The 21,211-nt window shown below is 42.9% G+C and overlaps 1 protein-coding gene across 2 annotated transcripts in view; it reads right to left on the bottom strand.

Annotated features, from left to right (window-relative positions):
* Positions 1-544: 544 nt before the first annotated feature.
* Positions 545-21,211, bottom strand: part of GRAMD2B (GRAM domain containing 2B) — a 108,742-nt gene continuing 88,075 nt past the window's right edge. Inside the window, exons 6-14 of one of the 2 annotated variants that reach the window (XM_021079875.2) lie at positions 16,773-16,868; positions 14,871-14,942; positions 14,676-14,756; positions 11,331-11,442; positions 10,665-10,787; positions 9,976-10,063; positions 8,700-8,804; positions 4,421-4,514; positions 545-1,781 (exon numbers count right to left, since the gene is read on the bottom strand). In XM_021079875.2, the coding sequence (XP_020935534.1) occupies positions 1,740-1,781; positions 4,421-4,514; positions 8,700-8,804; positions 9,976-10,063; positions 10,665-10,787; positions 11,331-11,442; positions 14,676-14,756; positions 14,871-14,942; positions 16,773-16,868 (813 nt within the window). In that variant the 3' untranslated portion in view covers positions 545-1,739. 2 annotated transcript variants of the gene reach the window in all.

Below are 21,211 nucleotides of genomic sequence, written 5' to 3'. Positions count from 1 at the left end.
GACCAAATAGCTTGTTTAAGGTCACATAACTCATCAAATCAAGCTCTAGGAATCAAGCATTGGCTTTTTGATTTCAAGGTTCATTTTCTTTTTCTTAGATGGTTGCAACCGTAACTTAAATCTTTTTTGGGGGGAGGGGTGGAGAATGAATAACTGGGAACAAAGAAGTGTGGGTGAGTTGTAAGCAGTAAGGAGGGGGTGAGAAGCAATTAAAAAGCATATTGTCTTGGGAGTTCCCGTCGTGGTGCAGTGGTTAATGAATCCGACTAGGAACCATGAGGTTGCGGGTTCGATCCCTGGCTTTGTTCAGTGGGTTAAGGATCTGGTGTTGCCGTGACCTGTGCTGTAGGTGGCAGATGTGGCTCAGATCCCATGTTGCTGTGGCCCTGGCATAGGCTGGTGGCTACAGCTCCGGTGGGACCCCTAGACTGGGAGCCTCCATATGCCATGGGAGCGGCCCAAGATATGGCAAAAAGACAAAAAAAAAAATATTGTTTTAGTTAAAAGAATTTACAAACTGACAAAACAGAGGGTTAGCAGGACATTTTAACCAATGAGTATTTATTAAAAGCCAGGGGTACACCAGGCATGATTCTTGTCTGGTAGGCTAACAAATACAAATGATGTAACCAATTCACTTATTAGCTTATTCGATTAAACAAAATACATTTCATAGAAATGATTATAAAATGCATTGTAGATAAACAGAATATCTTTTATATTATAGATCTTAGGGTACCTAAATAATTATTAATAAAAACCAGCCAGCCCATATGGTCAATAGAAGTTAGCAAACCACCATATATATTTTAGTCAGCAAAAGAGAAAAGCATGCTATCATCATCCTGAAATGGGTTTCAGCATTCACAACAGACATTCTGCTTCGAAATGAAAACAGTCCACCTACAATTTTTAAAATGCAGTTTTTCATCTTGCCTCAAAATCACTATTATGCTTTTTGGTTTAAACATTAGTTTTGGTTTCAAAGTAAGTTGAATTAGTACTTCAGTTTCACGTCTCACAGATTCTTGACCTGGGCTGGGTGAGAATCAGTTCTATTAAGTTATTAGCTAGAGGAACAGAACACAAAATGGGATAGTTTAAGCTGTTTTGTCTGATAATCTTGCCAGTACTCCACCGAGAAGTTAATATACACAGGCGACTTAAACCAGAACACGTGAACAGAAGAAACACAGACTAAAATGTTATTTGTTTAAAGCAAGTCTGTCCGTTTTTTTTTTTTTTTTTTTTCTTTTTGGAGAGCCATGGCTAATTCTTTAAAGAACTCCATCAATCAAGTTTGTTGGCACATGATCTATCCATCCCTTAGTTTGCAGGTCGGTTAAGAGGGGTGTACAGGAGAGCAAAGGAGGGCAGAGAGGGCTCAAAAGGCCTGGAGTGGAGTGTATTTGCTGACAGTCCCATGAACCTGCTAAATCACAACCATCCAAGGATGTCCACTGGGCCCTTCCTGAGACCTCCAGAGATGGGTCTGTTTTCTTCAGGCAGCAGCATTGAAAACTTCCTCAGAGAGTGAAGGTCCACTTTTATTGCACGGGAACCAAAATTATTCCCTTTCCGTTTTGCTGAGCCGGAGACCACCAGGGGCAAGCGAGGCTGGGGACGCCCGTCTGCTCACTCTTCTGGCCAGAAGGGGGCGCTCCACCAGAACGCCTCGGGGAGCACCTACTTCAAAGGGAAAGTGCGAGGTATTCCATTGGCCCAAGCCATCTGGGCGGTCAGTCACCATTCTCGAGCAGCTTTTGTAAGTTGTTTTGTATCTTGAAATAAGAGAAAAACTCTTGTTATTATTAAATAGCATGGAGTATATTATGGGCATATTTGCTGTGGTCTATACAGATGCTTGAGACTAATCTGTTCTACTTTGAACAGACAGCTACACATGGGTTAAATTTCAACCGGGCAAATAAATGCAGTATCGTGGCATAGAATTCTGTTTGACAATCCACCTTAAAATGAAAAAAGTGCTGAGAATGAAAGATGGCACATAGGATGAAAATGTCAGTAGAGACGAAGAGAAACAGAACACAAGGCAATGGCAACACCAGGTGTGACCCAAATGCATTCAGAGACGATGGGAACCCAGTCTTGACAGAACCCATTTAGTGCTTTGACTCAGACAAACACCACAAATAAGGTCAAACACTCCTATTAGATACAATACTTTCCAAAAGACTGAGAATTTCATGGGAAACGTGCCTGTGTATCCGAGTACAGTGCTGGGCTTTAAAAATGCATGTGGTAAAATTTTGATGGGTAAACAAACTATAGAATTTACAACAGGAATTCTCAGGAACCAAAGCTGTGATGGGAGTAGGAGCCTGGCGGAACAAAAGAAAGAGAACATTGTCTTCTTTGGGAAGAACGTTCTGTGATGTTCTACAGGCATACCCAGGGTAAATGAAGAGAAAGACATCTGTCTTATCAGCCCGTGCTGGGAACGTCCTGTATGCTCACCTTGACCGAATGCCACACACACACAAGCAAGTTTTATGCATGAAACTAAGGGCCAGAGACACTATGTAACAAGACCAGTCACACAGTAAGTAGCAGAATAGGGAACAGAATGAGCAAGGCCAGGGATGGAACCCACGTCCTCATGGATGCCAGTCAAGTTCGTTAACCACTGAGCCACAATGGGAACTCCAGTATTTGCTTCTTTACTCATGAAAGCTATTGCTTTCATCCCCCATATACCTACTTCATATCTCCCTACCTCTCCCAAAGGACCAAAGATAAATGGGAAAACAGGAGTAGGAAGGTAGAAAAAGAACTGAAATAAAAGACTGATAGCCGGAGTTCCCGTCGTGGCGCAGTGGTTAATGAATCCGACTGGGAGCCATGAGGTTGAGGGTTCGGTCCCCAGCCTTGCTCAGTGGGTTAAGGGTCCGGTGTTGCCATGAGCTGTGGTGTAGGTCACAGATGTGGCTCGGATCTGGTGTTGGCCAGCGGCTACGGCTCCAATTGGACCCCTAGCCTGGGAACCTCCATACGCTGTGGGAGCGGCCCTGGAAAAGGCAAAAAGACAAAAAAAAAAAAAAAAAAAAAAAAAAAGACTGATAGCCAAAATGTTTAAAACACAAAGACAAAAACCCCAAAAGTCAAACAAAGGAAATAAATGGGCAATTTACAGAAGAAAATCCATATGGCCAATAAATACGTGAAAAGATGCTTAGCAGCAGTAGTCATCAGGAAAAAGCAAATCCAAACCATGAGGAGATCTGACTTCACACTGTTTAGACTGGTAGGAGGGGCCAGAGTGGCCTGAGACGGTGCGCATCTTAGAGAACTTGAGGAGACCTCTGAAGCCAGATGGCCCAGGACCCCCATCCCCTTCTCCAGCTCAGCATGCAAGCCAAACATGTCTAAGCATTTCATTGATTCAAAAAAAAAAAAAATTATCAGCAACTAACATTATAGAAAGGGAAACTATTCTGATGGCTACCCCATTCTTTCTCCAGGCTAATTGTGGATTTCCAAGAGAAAAAGTTTTCAAGTTTGCCCACAGATACAATGAGTCAATGGAAATTTATCTGTCAGGTCCTGGTTTAGAACATGAGTCTGCAGACTCCTTTGCTCTCCATACTTGAGTGATTAAATGCTAGATATGATTTAGTAACCCAGGACAAGCATAATTTGACTCCTTTGTATTTCACCTTTCTTCCCAAGAAGAAACTGCTCTATTATGCAAGGCTACTGGGCGTTTGTGGCAGCGATTCGAATTGAAGAATTCACCCTGAACCTTGAATGATAAAGGTCAAAATAAAGCATCAGGTGGAAAGGGAGAGACACACTGAAAGACGTAGTAAGAAACATGAGCTGGGTTTAACTTGGGAATGTTTCTAGGTGCCTACTTTTGTCTCTTGTTCACCCGCCTATTCAGTGGCCGTATCCCCAGGGTTGGATCCTGAGGAGCAAAAAGCAGAGAGCTTCTAAGCACAGCTTTGGCATCAGATCTGCTTCAGATTCCAGGTCTGCCAACTCCCCAGGTGTGTCTCCTTGAGCCAGTTAACTTGAAACTTGGATTCTTTTGTCCAATGGGAACAATGACATACAGCAAGCATACAGAGACTGAATGCAAGACTTTATGTATAGCAACAACCCGTCTGGGTGGAGTTGAGGCTGCTCTCTCTGGTCGGGACACTCCCTACTGTGTCCCTCCCCCGAAGCCCGTGTCAGCTGTCACTTACCACCATTGGGCCCTGGGATACAGAAAGTTATTTCTAACCTAGGAGGAAAACTACAAGGTTGACTAACAAAGAAAAGAAGGTAGGAGGCTATTTGTGGGAGATCCCCTGGCTGGGTTTGCTCATCTACGTTGTCTGTTGCACGCCCCTGAACTGGGGCGGTCGACAGGCACTCCCACAACTGCCGGCAAGACAGGAAAGCAAGCTGTCACCTTTTCCAATCTCATTATGTTGGCTGTAAGCTCTTGGCAGAGGACTTCCACGTTTAACTGCACTTGTGATCCCAGGCCGGAGGGGGCTGGCTGTCTGTAAGACCAAAGAGAAAAATCATTGTGGGTAGGGACAGCCAAGGAAGAAGTGGAATGAACACTTCTTAAATTTATTTAAACAGAAAGCTAGGTTATAGGAGAAGACAGTGTGCATTTAAGTTGGTAACATAGAAAGGCCCTGCAGTGATCCCCCACTCCAGACTAGATGTTCAGGGGACTCATTCTTCCAAGCTGAGCTGGACATCTCTTAAGCTATTTTTGGTTTAAGTGGCTGTGTTGTGCCTTGGCTTCCAAACAAAAAGCAATTATTCTCAAGCATGTGGTTTCCTAGACCCCTTTTATTAACTCCTCGTATCCTCTCTCTGCCCGTGACAGCACACACCTTGGCAAGAATTATTCTTCTCAGTCGTATACGTATCGTTTATGGGAGAAGCAACCATTTACTGACGGTTAGAAGAAAACTTCTCCTGATGTGTGAGACTTCTGTAGTTCCTCCTTTGGGACCTGCCGTACAAATGCAGTTGCCCTTGTCTTGTCATTAACTGACTGATGTAGTCACTGTTGATCATTTGACTGTTAAAGGCTTGGGCTCTTAATCTGGCCACCACTAGGGTCCTGTACCAGCTAAAACTGGAGGAAATTTGAAATGTGTGTACATTTTCCCGGAGAGCTGCTCTGAAACCATTTCTCAGATTTTCTTGTTAAGGTTAAGAATCATGGTCTGTATCTCCTCTCTCTTTCTTGGTTGTGATTTTTTTTTTTTTTTTTTTGCATTTTAGGACCACACCTGCAGCATGTGGAGTTCCCAGGCTAGGGATGAAATCAGAGCTGTAGCCATTGGCCTATACCATAGCCACAGCAATGCCAGATCTGAACCGAATCTGTGACCCACACCACAGCTCATGACAATGCCAGATCCTTAAGTCACTAAGCTAAGCCAGGGATCGTGTCTTCATGGATGCTAGTCAGATTTGTTTCTGCTGAGCCTTGATGGGAACTCCCTTGGTTGTGATTTAATTTTAGCTGTCATGTTTTCAGATGGCATTGACTGGTCAATTTTATATGGGATCCACTTTTGATATTTGGTAGCTTTTTGATGACTATCTAAATATTAAGAAAGCAATCAGATGTTTCTCAGTTGAGTAGCACTGAAAGTTTTTTCTTTATCCTTGGTCTATAGTGTCAAAATCTTAGATCCTAAAAAGGAAGTTGAATCTAAATCTTGTGTTTTCTAGATGAGGGATCTGAGACTCAGGGTACTGATTTCTTCACATGAACTTCTGACAATCTACAGGCTGTGAACATAATAACAAAGCTGGTACGAGGCATATATTCAAATGGCGGGTTCTGTACCGATGACAACAGTGAGATTTGCAAGTGTGGCTTTAGCTACCTGGGCACTATGGATGGATGGCCCTGGATAAAGAGACTGAGGAAGCTGAGGTCCTGTAAAATTACTTTGTTAATGTCCCAGCATAGGAGGGAAATTAATTCCCTGACCTCATGTCATATGTGACCTTTGTGATTTTTATTCCTTCATTTATTTATTTTTTTGTCTTTTTGCCATTTCTTGGGCCGCTCCTGCGGCATATGGAGGTTCCCAGGCTAGGGGTTGAATCGCAGCTATAGCTACTGGCCTACGCCAGAGCCACAGCAGCACAGGATTCGAGCCGAGTCTGCGACCTACACCACAGTTCACGGCAACGCCGGATTGTTAACCCATTGAGCAAGGGCAGGGATCGAACCTGCAACCTCATGGTTTCCAGTCAGATTTGTTAACCACTGCGCCACCACGGGAACTCCTTTTATTCCTTTAAATGTTGTTTTTCAGATTGTACCACCTGCTGGGTTGATGATTTCAACAGTAGAATAAATACTCCATTTGCCTTTCATTAGTGGAATTTCCCCCTCATCATCACCAAGCTAATTAAATCATAACAGGATGTGAGGTACATTTTCCTAATACAATCAACCCCTTATATGACGGTGAACTTACAGTCTGTAGTAATGCAGTGTCGCCTCCTAGCTCTGAGCACATTAACATTCTGAACAACAGGAGACAGAGTAAGGGCAGGGTTGGCTCCATCACAGCCCATACATTACACTTCTGTATTATTGGTTCAAATGCATATTTATGCTTTAAAAACAACCTGCACTAGCATATGCATAAGCCACAGAACAAGGTGTTTAGGTAACTGTTAGAGTTTTAAGAAAGGCCCTAGAGGAGTTCCCTTGTGGCACAGTGGATTAAGTATCTTGCATTGTCACTGCTGTGTCTTGGGTCATTGCTGTGGTACACTTTTTTTTTTTTGGGTCTTTTTAGGGCCACACCTGTGGCATATGGAGGTTCCTAGGCTAGGGGTCGAATCAGAGCTGTAGCCACTGGCCCATGCCACAGCTGCAGCAATGAAGAATCCGAGCCGTGTCTGTGACCTACATCACAGCTCACAGCAATGCCAAATCCTCAACCCACTGAGCGAGGCCAGGGACCGAACCCATGCCCTCATGGATGCTAGTCGGGTTTGACAACTGCTGAACCACGACAGGAACTCCAGGTTTGATCCCTGGTCTGGGAACTTCCTTGTGCCACAGGCATGCCCCCCATTCCACCCCGCCCCCCAAAAGGCCCTAAAATTGTGTAGGATGATAGTTCTCAAAGTGTAGACTCCAGCCCAGCACCAGATACTGGGAGCAGGGGTCCTGATGGCCTTCACGAATAAGCCCTCCAAATGATTCTTGCACACACTGAAAATATCCGGGATGCACTTTTAGGCTCGTCCTCATGAGCAAGGAACCACTGGTGGACTGAGAAGTCTATGGTTTTTGTAATCACAGACCTCAGTCCTGATTCTGTGACAAACTTTAATAAGACATTAAATTAACTCTCTCTCCGAGTCTCAGTTTCCTCATCTATAAAATGGGAACAATAGCTATCTTATAAGGTTATGGTGAAGATATAATGGGAGGAAACTGTACTTGTGTGTAAATGCATCTATTCTAGTAGTCTCATGGTTCGTACTATGTAAAGAAATATCTGTACTTTTAAAACTTGGGCTAAAAAGTATGCTTTTAACATGAAATGATTTACTTTTAGGGAATGTGTCAAAAATCCTCATGTAAATGGATTTAAAGGTGTGCTCTCAATGTCAATAGTTTGTTTTTTTTCTCTTTTGGGGCCGTACCCATGGTATATGGAGATTCCTAGGCTAAGGGTCTAACTGGAGCTACAGCTGCTGGCCTACACTATAGCCACAGCAACGCCAGATCTTTAACCCACTGAGCGAGGCCAGGGATCAAACCCACAACCTCATGGTTCCTAGTCGGATTCATCTCCGCTGAGCCATGATGGGAACTCCTTAATGTCAATAGATTTAATTAGGTTTTAAAAATAGTGTGGTAGAAAATCTTTACAGATGCATTCAACTGATTACATGGATCTCTATAGAGGTCAAGAGTTTTATAAATAAATGAGTTTATATAAACCCATTTACGTATATAACTCTTTGTCTAAACTCATTTATATAAAGAGGTATATATGATGAAATATTCCAATTACTTGAATTGTTTCTCTTCTATGCATATCTTGACTCACTGCCATTTTATGAAGATAAACTTGAATATTTTGATACACAGGCCAAGGTCACAATGGAGTCTTGAGATAAGAGAACAAGATAACGTAGGAGTTCCCGTCGGGGCTCAGTGGTTAACGAATCCGACTAGGAACCATGAGGTCTTGGGTTGGATCCCTGGCCTCGCTCAGTGGGTTAAGGGTCCGGCATTGCCGTGAGCTGTGGTGTAGGTCGAAGATGCAGTTCGGATCCTGCATTGCTGTGACCCTGGTGGAGGCCGGCAGCTACAGCTCCAATTAGATCCCCAGCCTGGGAACCTCTGTATGCCACGGATGCAGCCCTAAAAAAGACAAAAGACCCCCCCTTGCCCCCCACCCCTCAAAAAGAGAGAGAACAAGATAAAGTAAAATTAGGCTTGTTTCTTGGCTTATCACTGGAGACATGACAGCAACTCAGGAACATGCAGAGTCAGGTCATTCATTCTTTTCTAGGACTCTCCTCCCTCTTTACTTTCCATATACACACTTAGTAAAATGTCTCTTACAGAAATATATCCTCAACTAATGTTCGCTAGGAAGGAGGCCAAGCTCAGATCAAACATTATACTAATGTGAACAGCAAGCAGATGAGAGCACTGGAGGGAGCTGTCTTACTCGGGCTGGTGGGTGTCCACAGTGGAGGTGAGTGACCCCAGCTGTTCCTCCAGCGTATTAATTCTGTATCTCATGTAGAAGGTCGAGATGATTAGTGCGCAGACACTGGGAAAGGATAAAAGAAACACTCTCAGTAGGTTCCTGGCCAGGATCTAATGGATGTTCATAAAACAATAAACTCAGAGGCAACACTTTACGTCTGAAGCAAGCTCTTTTCCAAAATAACGTGGCTCAAGAGACTTTACACAGACTTTTTTTCAAGACTGATAGTTGCCACTAAACTTGAGAACTAGAGGACACTGAAAAGTCTCTAGTGCCTCAATTGAAAATAATGGCCACTCCGGGGTGTCATGCAAGGCCAGCCAAGGTCGATTACCCAGCTGGTGCTTCTCTTCCCACCAGGTACTGTCGAAGGCCCGGGCCAGCAAGTGTCCAATCCTGTGACTCAAAAATTCCCTGCTTTATCTGGAAACCAAACTGGGTGTGTCCTTCTGGGTTATAAGGAACAGCCTAGAACTAGGTCAGGCTATTTTTAGAACAACTGGTTATAGACTGGAAGCTGAGAGGGAAGTTAAGCTGATGCCCAAGTTTTCAATAAAGGGGATGCAATGTGCTGACCAAAAGTTGTTTTGGTCTCTATCCGGAGGACACAGAACAGATGGCAAAATAAACAACAGGAACAGGAGTTCCCATTGTGGCTTGGTGGTAATGAACCTGACTAGAATCCATGAGGATACAGGTTTGATCCCTGGCCTCACCCAGTGGGTTAGGGATCCAGCACTGCAGTGAGCTGTGGTGTAGGCTGAGGATGCAGCTTGGATCCCACGTTGCTGTGGCTGTGGCTGTGGCTGCGGTGTAGGCCGGCAGATAAAGCTCTGATTCGACTCCAAGCCTGGGAACCTCCATATGCCGTGGGTGCAGACCTGAAAAAAAAGAAAAAAAAGAAAAAAAAAAAAAAAAGAAAAAAGATGCTTCATAATTCAGGAAACAATTTCCCGACTAAGAGTATCTATTCAGAATTTACTCCTCTGCTGGATCTGGCATCTTTTGCTTTTCCTTCCTGCTTTCTTGCTAGTTATTTAAGAATGGGATGAATATGAAAATGGGACCTAAGTTTAAGAAAAAAGATGCTGAAGTAGATAAAAATTGCCCCCCCCCAAGATTTGGGTCACATTAGAGACAACTGAGATTCCCAATAGTTCTTGGTAATGTGAGGAGATTATTCCTGTAGTGAAATGAATCATTTTCTTAAGTCAGAGTAAATACATTTACTTACACAATTGCATAGAATATAAGAATCTGGTGGAGAGTTGGACATTTCTGAGACTTTACTCTGTGTACAATTCCACTGAGTTCCGACTGACCTGTTGGATGGAAAACAAAAAGCGATTGCTTTATAATGATAACGTCTCCTTCATGCAGGAGTGTCCCTTATAAAGAAGTCCTTGAGAGAGGGAATTATTTCCAGGTAATAGAAAGCAGAGAAAATACGAAGCCAAGCCTTCGGTTCTTCTTTTAACCAGTGGTTACAATTCCTTCCCACAGGTGCCATTCAATACCTATTTGGTGAGAGCCTTCTCTGTGCCAAGCACGGCGATGGGGTGGCTGGTGAACCAGACTGACACCATCCTTGATCTCCTAACAGCACAGCCGGGAACCACTTATTAGAATCATCAGTAAATAATAACTAATGTGACTTTTACTGGTGATGCGTGAATCACAGTCTCAACGTATCCAGAGTAAGGATGGGTCCTCCATGAAGGCTGTGCATCTTTGTCTCCCCCACAGTAAAGCAGGGAACTGGGTATGGTTTGTTGAGTGATTAAATGAATTAATATGCAAAAGCCTATAGCAGGAAGGGAGGGGAGGAAACGGGAAAGGCAGTCTTAAAATGAAACGTTTGAGGATCCCGTAAAAATTGCAAGCAAATGCCCCTACCGTCCCCCAGAAAAATCCATTCCTCACCATGTGTGGGAAGACTCTTGGCTTTGCCTTCAGGCACTCTGTTCACGAGGGCATCTGTCCGAGTTGGTTTTGCTTCTCCCTTGGACACGTTGAGAACTGTCTGGGATTCTGTCACATGGAAATCTAGCAAGCCGAAACGTGGCTGGGTGAGTTTTCTCCCCAGTGCATTTCAATGCATAGGATCAACCACAAAGCAAATCAATCCCTTCATATGTATAAGGGCCAAGAATATAAACAGATCATCTCATAGGCTGGTTGAGTGGTTTGGGGATGAAATCCAGTACTCAATTTAAGCAAAGAAGTCATAAAATGATACACGAGCAGTCTGTCCTTAGCCCACTGACTGGGGGGAATGCTTCAGCTGTAATAATTAAAAACATCACTACAGAAGAGGTAAGAAAATATTGTATGTTTCTGTCTTTCAACCACCCCAGGATTATGTCTGTTTAAAAGAGATCTGTTCCATGGTCATAAAGGGAAACGGATTTTTACCATGTAGGCAATTCCTTTTCCTTGAATGTCCCAACCACCTCTTCTTTAGAGTCTCCACTTAATTATTAGCTCCAAAGATGTGTTGGGTTTTGGTTGGTTTTGGTTTTTTAGGGGTGAGATAAAGATGGATTGTGGACAGTTCAATTTCAGTCAAGACACAGAAATCTCTCAGACCTCGAGAGTTCTCAGATTCAGGAGTCTGAGATCCAGAACTGCTGTATCCCTCCATGTCCTGCCTTCTTTGCCGAACCACTCCATCCAGATCCGAGAATTCATCGTTGAAATCCTGAGGGGAAATAGGAAGAGAAGAGAAGCCCATTTTCCCTTATTCAACAGACAGGCCTTTGGAACCTCCAGCCTTTTCACTTAGGCTTAACGTATAGGACATGGAAAAGGAAGGGCTGCCCCATGCTAGTGGGCTGGCCCCGCAGATCACAGAGCATCTGGTTACTGAGACAGATTGTTCTGGGCAGTTAGAATTCTGTCGACCAACAGTAGCCAACTTGTTTGAAAGAGCAAATGGCCAGGAAAAAAACCTGAAATGGTGATGACAGAAAAGCTTCCAGGCGTAAAGCTGCCTAAGACTCATTAGCACTTTGTAATGAGAAAAAGTGACTGAACAGACACACTGAAGGAAGTTCGAAATGCAGAGAAAGGTATTTTCAAATCACTTAAAAAAAAAAAAGTTTTGGGAACAAGAAGGAAGATGCCTAGCAAATGAGACTCGGAAAGGAAAGCTTTAGTTTTTTTCTTCAACCAAATCAAAACAGGGTCACTGTTGTTACTTCTAAATGACAGAAGGGTGACAGAGGAGAAGAGAAAAAGCGTGGAAACTTTACCACTTTGCCCCCAAAGTGCTTAAGAACCAAGAAGAGAAGGCATCATTAAAATGTCCCATCAAAGGTACAATTAGGCGACCTTTTCACAATTTAGTTAGCGGCCAAGAAGAGGGGACGTGTCTTGTAAGCAAATTACCAGCCTGTCCCCTTCAATGTGCTGTCTCTTGATCCTTTCAACAGTCATTTCAATCTCATGCAAGAATTTATAGGGGAAGGAAAATGGAAAAATTCAAGTCTCTCCTATTTCATACTTATTGGATGCCTAGCATAGATAAGACAGTATGCCAAAGCCACACACACACACACACACAATCACCCCTCATCTTCACAGCCTCATCAGGAGGTTGGCACTTTACTGGATAAAGAAACTGAGTCAGGGCAGTTCAAGAGCTTGTCTGATGGCATAGCTCAGCTGGGTGGAACCCAAATTTGAAACCAGGTTTGTTGGATTCCAAGTCATGCGTTTCCATCTATTGTGAACTGTTTCCCACTCCTTTTTTTTTTTAAGGTACATTTAAAAAAAACCCTTGAGATAGAATTCACCATTTTAAGTATACAGTTTAGTAGTTTTTAGAGTAATCATGCCATTGTATAACCATCACTACTGTCTTATCTCACAATATTTCCTTCTCCCCCCAACCAAAGAAATTATTTACCCACTCCCAGTTTCCCCCTCCTCCCATCCCTTGGCAACTACTAATGCAATGCCTCTGTGGATTTTTATACTTTCGACATTTCATATAAATGGGATCATACAATATGCGGTCTTTTATGTCTGGCTTCTGTCACTTAGCATAATGTGGAAAGGTCCATCCATGATATATTATGTATCGGTAGTTCTTTTTCTGGTCAAAAAATATTTCATTGTATGGATACCTTACATTTGGTTTATCCATTATCAGCTGATGGCTATTAGGGTTGTTTCCACTTTTTTATATTAAAGTATATAGTTGATTTAAATGTACAGCAAAGTGAATCAGTCATAAACATATATACATTCTTTTTTTTTTTTTTTTTTTGTCTTTTTGTCTTTTGTTGTTGTTGTTGTTGTTGTTGTTGCTATTTCTTGGGCCGCTCCCACGGCATATGGAGGTTCCCAGGCTAGGGGTCCAATCGGAGCTGTAGCCACCGGCCTACGCCAGAGCCACAGCAATGCTGGATCCGAGCCGCGTCTGCAACCTACACCACAGCTCACGGCAACGCCGGATCGTTAACCCACTGAGCAAGGGCAGGGACCGAACCCACAACCTCATGGTTCCTAGTAGGATTCGTTAACCACTGCACCACGACGGGAACTCCTATACATTCTTTTTTTATATTATTTTCTATCATGGTCTATCTCGGGAGATTGAAGAGTTCCCTGTGCTATATAGTAGGACCTCGTTGCTTATCCATTCTTTTTTTCTTTTTTTTTTTTTTTTTTAGGGCTGCACCTGCAGCATATGGAAGTTCCCACGCTAGGAGTCAAATTGAAGCTGTAGCTGCCAGCCTGCAACAATACTGCCAGCCATAGCAACGCTGGATCCAAGCTGCCCCTGCAACCTCTGCCACAGCTTGCTGCAGTGCTAGATCCTTAACTCAGTGAGTGAGGCCAGGGATCGAACCCTCATAGAAAACAATAGGTCCCTAACCTGCTGAGCCATATTGGTAACTACAGCTTATCCATTCTAAATGTAATAGTTTGTCTCTATTCACAGTAATCAATTTGGGAACAATAATTTGAACAATAGGACTCTTTGGGGCTGACATTTTACCATCACAGGTACAAATCTTGTACAAATGGGGGGATCTACTTCCCATTGGAAATTTAGTCTTTGATCAACAAAGTCTAAGGGAATCCGAGAATCTCTACCTTGCACTTGGCCACTACAGCTTTCTTCTTTTACAGTTATTTCTGGGTATCCCTCATCTTCTCTACTAAGTTGTGATGAAGGCAAGAACTAGTTTTGCAGAAAGAGAAATTGGAAAGACAAAGAAAATGAACTTAAAGTTACCACAGGGGAGAGGGAAAAATCAGAGGCTTGCGATTAACCTACAGACACTACTATATATAAAATAGGTAACCAAGAAGGATCTACTGTATAGCACAGGGAACTCTACTCAATATTCTGTAATAACCTTTATGGAAAGAGTCTCCGAAAAAGAATGGGTTTATGTATGCATATAACAATCAATGCGCTGTACACGTGAAACTAACAAAGTGTTGTAAATCAACTTCAATACAAAGTTAAATAAAGTTTTTAAAAAAGCAACTCGTTTTGATTTTTCCTGGCGTTCTTATGGGTACACTAGCCTGGTGCTTTGAACATAGAAGACACTCAGCGACTTTTGGAATGAATCATGCCCTACCCAAAGAGACTAGTGAATCCCTCTAAAACAACACCGACAAACTGCAAAATTTTAAGAATACCTTCAGGGACCAGTAACTGGCCAGGAGTGCCCACTACCACCTTTCTTTTGCAGGACGCCCCTTCAGTTTACTTGGAAAAGTTTATGGGCTCTTACAGTCCCCGCTTCTTCAGGGCAGAAATGCTCTGTTTCTTCAACTTTGCCTCAAATATCGCTGTCCTTAGTTCCAAACATAAAAATGATTTGACACCCTGGTCATGTGTAAGGAGACGCTGCGACTGCCGTATTCACTTTCTTTGCATGTGGATAGTCAGTTACGCAGGCAACTCACCAGAGGCAGAGATGAAGGGCGGTCTGCCCGGAAACTGTTTTCAAGGGAAGACGGATTGGGGCTGTTGCCAATGCTTGCATTCTGCAATGATTGAAACGAAACTGTTTTCACAAAAGGAAAAAAACAGATCAACAATGAAACTGTAAGAAATACAGAATGGAGCCAGCCACTGAGGCTCAGGGCTGTCATACTCACTTCTAAGTGTCCACACACAGATTTTAGCAGTTTGTAAGTTGAATCTCTGGAGAGTAAGGAGACAAATATGTACTGAAAAACAAAATCATCATTGTTAACAGATACTGCCTGATGAGAAGTGAGAGTTAAATTTATCTGTCTGTATATATATATATATAATTTTTAAAAATTTTCAAATGATGTAGACTATATTCTGGGCAGAGTCTACCTTCTCATTCTGCTCACACACAGCTTTTATTCTATTCCTGGCATAAAGTGAATCTGTTCTCCCACAATAGCAACAAAACCCTCAAACACACTTTAAATAATATAGAAAAGCCAGAAGTATTTGCTAGGTCCTCTTTAAAATTTCTCTCCCTCCCTTCCCCAACCCCCTTTAAAAAAAAAAAAAAAAGGTATTTAACAATTCCCAAGGGTCTGCTTTCTCTGTTCTGACCTAGATTTCCATTGAAAATTTCCCAGCGGCTCTTAATAGGCTTATTCTTTTTCAAGCCACTTCCAGATTCTTTCTTGTACAAATATAGAGATTTTTGAGTGGATGCTTTGAAATAAGTTATGGGAAAGAAGTAAAATCCGAGCTAGACAAGTAATTTGTAAGACAAATAACATAAAAACGATTTCACCATCAACCATATATTGAGAAAATAAAAATGCTCATGCTGTTCCACCTATTGGAGCCACAGAATCTTTTTACACCCCCTTTCCAAAGTTTGTAATTACCCTCTCACTTCCCATGAGAGAACCTGATGGACTTTTCCAAGCAAAGACCTTATTCCAAAGTAGGTAACGTTATGGGTTCTGGCATAGAACGAGTTGCAAATTTTGGCTCTGATATGAACCAAGTGGGTGATAGTGGGCAAATGGCTTATTTAGTCCCTCCTGGTTTGTTTCCTTACCTTTCTCTTAGTGTGGTAGTGTGGCATAAATGTGTAAAAATAAGGAAAGCCTTTTGGGTACACCTGGCAACAAGTACCTAATGCTTGTTAGTCGTGAGTTATTAAAAACAAACAAAACAAAACAAAACAAAAAAACCCCAAACTCAGTGTAGATATTAATGTCTGTCCTAGCTCATCAGAATAGCCTCTATTATCTCTCCCTCTCCTTCCCTCCTTAAATTATTCAGTGTGGTTAGAAATGAAATGCAGCTTTTCTGTTTTCCTAGAAACAGTAGGTAAAATATTAAAAAATAATTTCAAGGGAAAAATGAGTAACCAAACTGGTCCACTCCCTCTCCCCTGCCAAGGTGAAACACCACTCCCCGTGCAAATATTTCAGGTTGCACACGCCTGGGGCAGCCCAATAGTCAATGAACTTCTGTACCGCAGAGGAGTAGTTAAGGCAACCTGGAAACAAAGAGGGCCTGGGAACTGGTCCTGAAGCTGCTCCTGAATAGCAAGCTCAGGTTTCATGTCTCCGGCTTGGCTCTGGAGCCGCACTGATGAAGGTTATGCAGAGGCTGGCTGGCCCTGCCCCAGGGACTCCCCAGTATCACCCTCCCCGCACCCCTCCCCAAGCCCACCCCATGAACAAGGTAGTGGTGGTGGTGTTATAAATAATGCTAAAGACGTGAAATAGGTCCATTTAGCCTGACCTGACCTGATGGATGTTAGGGAAAGAATTTTATTTTTTTGACCTTGGTCAAACAAGTATAATGAAGTCAGCAGGAAATTCACAATTGGCAGCAATCACATTAGAATAAATCACCTTGTCAGGGGAAGCAACACTACACAAATGTCTCAAGGCTGTGATTTCATAAATGAGTCTCCTAAAAATTAGTCTCCTGATTCAGCATCGGAGGTGATGGTATTTATGGTTCAAGGTCTTGGTCCTTGGCAAGAAGCCCCAAAGGCAATGAGACCCAGAGTAGGATAAAGCTGGGTGCCAGGCCTGCTGCGTACTCACCCTGTCTGTGACCGTCGCTATAATCAGGGCATTTGGCACCAGAAGGGCAGTTTTGGTTTTCTTTATCAGGGTTACCGAGAAAGCTGGAATCGAGATCTGAAACAGAATCGCGGAGTTAATACGGGATCGGGCTTCGCAGAGCAGCACTTCAAATCTTTACGTTAACGGAAAAAATAAAAATAAATCAAAACCAGCAGCAAGCTCTCCACCCTCCATGGAAAAAAGGGATTCTTAAAGAGAGGCAAGGCTGTGTCACAGAGATCCTAAGGGGGTCTTTACAAAGCTGGAGGATAAATCTGGACCCTCAGAAGGGCTTAGTGGGAAACCTTTATCTTTAGACATGGGAATAGAACACAAAATGTGCCATCATTTGAAAGGGCAGCTGAAGGCGCTAAAGAAGGTACAGGCTTATGGCATCCACGAGCCTCGCTCTCCTCTGGCCTTGGGGAAAAGGCTGAAAAGCACTGGTGTAGCCGACTCATTATTGGACGGGAAGTCTGTGTCCTGAATTCTCAGTTCTGTTACTACCTACGTGACCTACTCAGCCTTGGAAGCTGTCCTTTCTGGACCTCAGTTTCCTGACTTTTAACATAGAGACAGTCTTACCTTCGTCCTGGGATTTTTTTGTGGATTAAGTGAGGTAATAGATTGAAAATGGCTAATGCTCAATCAAAATGTCATTCATTTCCTCATTTGTTTCATAAAAAGAGGATGGGTGAAATAAAAGAACTCTAAGTTCTTTTCTGGTTCAAACAATAAAGATGAACATCAGTGATAATTATAGCAGCTACAATTATCTCTACCTGTTTAGCAGATGGCAGTGTCTTTCAATTATGACAGTCCCATAAAGTAGATATTCTAAGAGATAAGGATATTTCCTTAGAGGTATATGACTTGCTCAAGGTTATAAACACAAGGTTACAAAGACAAAATCTGAGCCAATCTGATCCAAAATAAAGGTTCAGGTTTTTTTTTTCTTTCTTTCTTTCTTTTTTTTTTTTTTTAGGTCCTCACTTGCAGCATATAGAAGTTCCCAGGCTAGGGGTCGAATCAGAGCTGCAGACGCCAGCCTACACCACAGCCACAGCAACTTGGGATCCAAGCTGCATCTGTGACCTACACCACAGCTAACGGCAATGCCGGATCATTAACCCACTGAGTGAGGCCAGGGATCGCATCTTCATGGATACTAGTCAGGTTCATTTCCGCTGTGCCACAATGAGAACTCCCAAAATAAGGGTTCATTTTGCTACAATGTACTGGAGGCCACAAAGAATGTCTCATAGGAGTTCCCTTGTGGTGCAGTGGGTTAAGGACCTGGTGATGTCACGGAAGCAGCTTGGGTAGGTGCTACAGCGTGGATTTGATCCCTGGCCTGGGAGCTTCCATGTGCCTCAGGCACGCCTCCCCCCCAAAAAAAACGGAGTTCCAACTGTGGTTCAGAGGGTTATGAACCCAACTGGTATCCATAAGGATGTGAGTTCAGTCCCTGGCCTCACTCGTGGGGTAAGGATCTGGCATTGCTGTGAGCTGTGGTGTAGGTCGCAGACCTGGCTTGGATCCCAAGTTACTATGGCTGTGGCACAGGCCAGCAGCTATAGCTCTAATTCGACCCTAGCGTGGGAACTTCCATATGCTGTGGGTACAGCCCTAAAAAAAGAAAAGAAAAAAAAATTGTTTTTAATTAAAAAAATAAAAGAAGGTACCACATTGTACCAGATGCCACAGAGAACAGTAGATGTTCCTGCTATTTTAATGCTGTATTCCTTCAACCAGGTTTTGTCTCACAGTAAAATTCTACCCCCCGTAACAAGAAAAGGACCAGAATCTTTCCACAGGTACACACACTCACTTGAACATCTATTCTGTAAAAAAGCTTCACATATTGTGAAAGAAATCAGCAAGCTCAGTGGGGGAGAGGAGTGCTTTATGTAGGTACTGCAGCTTGAAGGTCCAAAACTGAGCTTTTGATATTCTTAAATTTTATTTTTTTAAATTGATTGATTGATTGATTGGTGTTTTTAAGGCCACAGTCATGGCATATGGAGGTTCCCAGGCTAGGGGTCAAATCAGAGCTGCAGCTGCCAGTCTCTGCCGCAGCCATAGCAACGTGGGATCCAAGCCGCATCTATGACCTACACTGAAGCCCACGGCAACTCTGGATCCTTAACCCCCGAGTGTGGCCAGGGATCGAATCTGAGTCCTCATGGATGCTAGTCAGATTCGTTTTCACTGAGCCACAGCAGGAACTCCAAATCTTCTCAAATTTTAATTTTGAATATTTGCATTCATATTCAGGTTTATGAAATGGAATTGTTCTACTCCCCCTCCAAGTTCCAGATGGAAGACCATGGAAGAATGAGGGGCTAATCTAAATTAGACATAAAAAAAAAAAATGACTGTTTTGCCAAAGAACACTACACACAAAACTTTTGAAGTTGGGGTGATAAGTATAAGTCAGAAGTTATAAAATGGCATTACTTTGGAAAAAAGAATTTAAGATCTTCCAAGATAGATGATGATATAAAAATGAGTCTAATTTTGTTTTGGAGCAGCAACACAAGCACACAGTGACAAGGGGCTGTAAATTTTGGATTTTTTTGCATAATCTAAGGCATGGAACACCCTTAAGGAGTTTTCAATCAACTACTTCCTGAGTATAAGATGACAACTAGATAACATTTGAGAAATAGAGCATGAATCACCTCGCAGTTTGAGACGAGATGGAATGTGATACACGGCTTTAATTTTACTGGCATCTGAAAATACACACAGGCGGACGAAAAGGTCCTGATTAAATTCAGATGACGTTTTATTAATATGTTTCAGGGTAGGGTGCTTAGAAATTCCTCTTCCTAGAGCAGATTGTTTGGTGGCTTTTAGTTCATACTGGATCATGATGGACCGAGTTCTGCAGGGAGTGAGCGCCTTCTGCCACAGAGCTGAAACCCGAATCTCCTGGACACCACCCTCCACGGGGATGAATGTGCAAGGAATGTGTCACTATCCCAGTTCTTAGCTTCCCACCCCTCTGGTCTCTGAGATTAGATATAGCACATGCAAAAGCCATCCCAGTGTGTCCCTGTCTTGAAAAAATCAGGTCACTCCTTTTAGCTTTTTTTTTGGTCAGGTCTGTCTTAGGGAGAGGGAAGATTCTGACACCATGGCTGGAATCACATTAGCTTGAAATTGCATGTGCTGGCTTTGTGAAGCCCCCATTCCCTCACAAAGCCTAGTTCCTTCTTCACTAATGGTTTCAACCCCTGCTGCTTGGGTCAGAGGTGTTGGCTCACTCTTATTCCTGAGAATTATCTTTATCCCACTGAGCTGGGGACCAATCTTAAACCACCACCCCCTCCCACTCTACGAATAAGTGCTTATACTGCAGAAACCTAGAAATATGGTGCAATACTACTCAGGATTGCTTTGCATTATACTGATGCTAATAACGCTGTGAATCTAAAATATGTTTACCTAAATATCACCCTGTAATAAAAATCACATGCTTGATACTAGTCTGCTGACTCAACACCAACAAAATAAAGAACTTCCATTGTATTTGCTAAGTAGTCTGTTTATAAGATTGCCAGAGGCTTTAGGGAGAATATTTAAATAAAACATATCTACCAGTCAAAACAAAAGGAATTTTTCAGCAGCTCCTTCATAAACTTAAAGCTGCTTGTTCATAATCATGAGTCAGAATGATTACAAACTCACTGAGGTCATGCAGAGCCCCGGGGTTTCTCTGACTCCTGGTTCGGGTGGCCTGCGTGAACCCTATGATGTGACACGGCGGTTCAAAGGGGAAGAATGTCAGTGGGATGGAATTAGCTTCTCCCTTCTCAGGCTGAAGTCCCAAGGTCCTTATTTTAGAAGGTGGGGCCCTGGGAAAACTGCCAATTCCTTCACGTCATTCTTCTTAAAGGCTCAGGTGTCATGGGCCTCTGCTCTCCCAAATCTGTGTGTAGTGAGACTGAAAAGCTGCCAATCACTGTCCACTGGGGACTGTGGGTATGGGACCCTCCCCGACTAGGCCTGAGATGCTCCAATGCCTGCTCATTTGGTGCTGGTGACAAAGTGAGCTCTAACAAGTAGCTGATTTCTCAGCATGTTGTCTAGACAGCTCTGAATATGGTGTAAAATTTGCTCATCTTTAAAAACTGTTTTGGGTTTAATGTAAAATTTGCTCATCTTTAAAAATTGTTCTGGGTGTAATGGGCATTGTTTAGTGCCTTTGAAACAAATCATGGGGCACTTTCCATGTAAAGAACTTTGAGAGTTGGCCAGGGACATCCAGGTAAAAAGGATTTACGGTAGGAAGGTGAGAGAAAGATACGTATACAAGGAAATGAAGGAGAGAGGGGTGTTTAGAGAAAAAGGGAGGTGAGGGTTGCTTACAGGCATTAAGAACCTGTGGCATTTGGAACTACAGCAAAGGA

The sequence above is a fragment of the Sus scrofa genome, chromosome 2 (genome assembly GCF_054392235.1).
Source record: "Sus scrofa isolate SSC_HxYL_T2T_F1_AM1 chromosome 2, Sscrofa_HxYL_maternal_Yorkshire_Landrace_v2.0, whole genome shotgun sequence".
Lineage (NCBI taxonomy): Eukaryota > Metazoa > Chordata > Mammalia > Artiodactyla > Suidae > Sus > Sus scrofa.
Note: the sequence above shows the minus strand (reverse complement) of the source record. Positions and strands in the feature narration are given on the sequence as shown.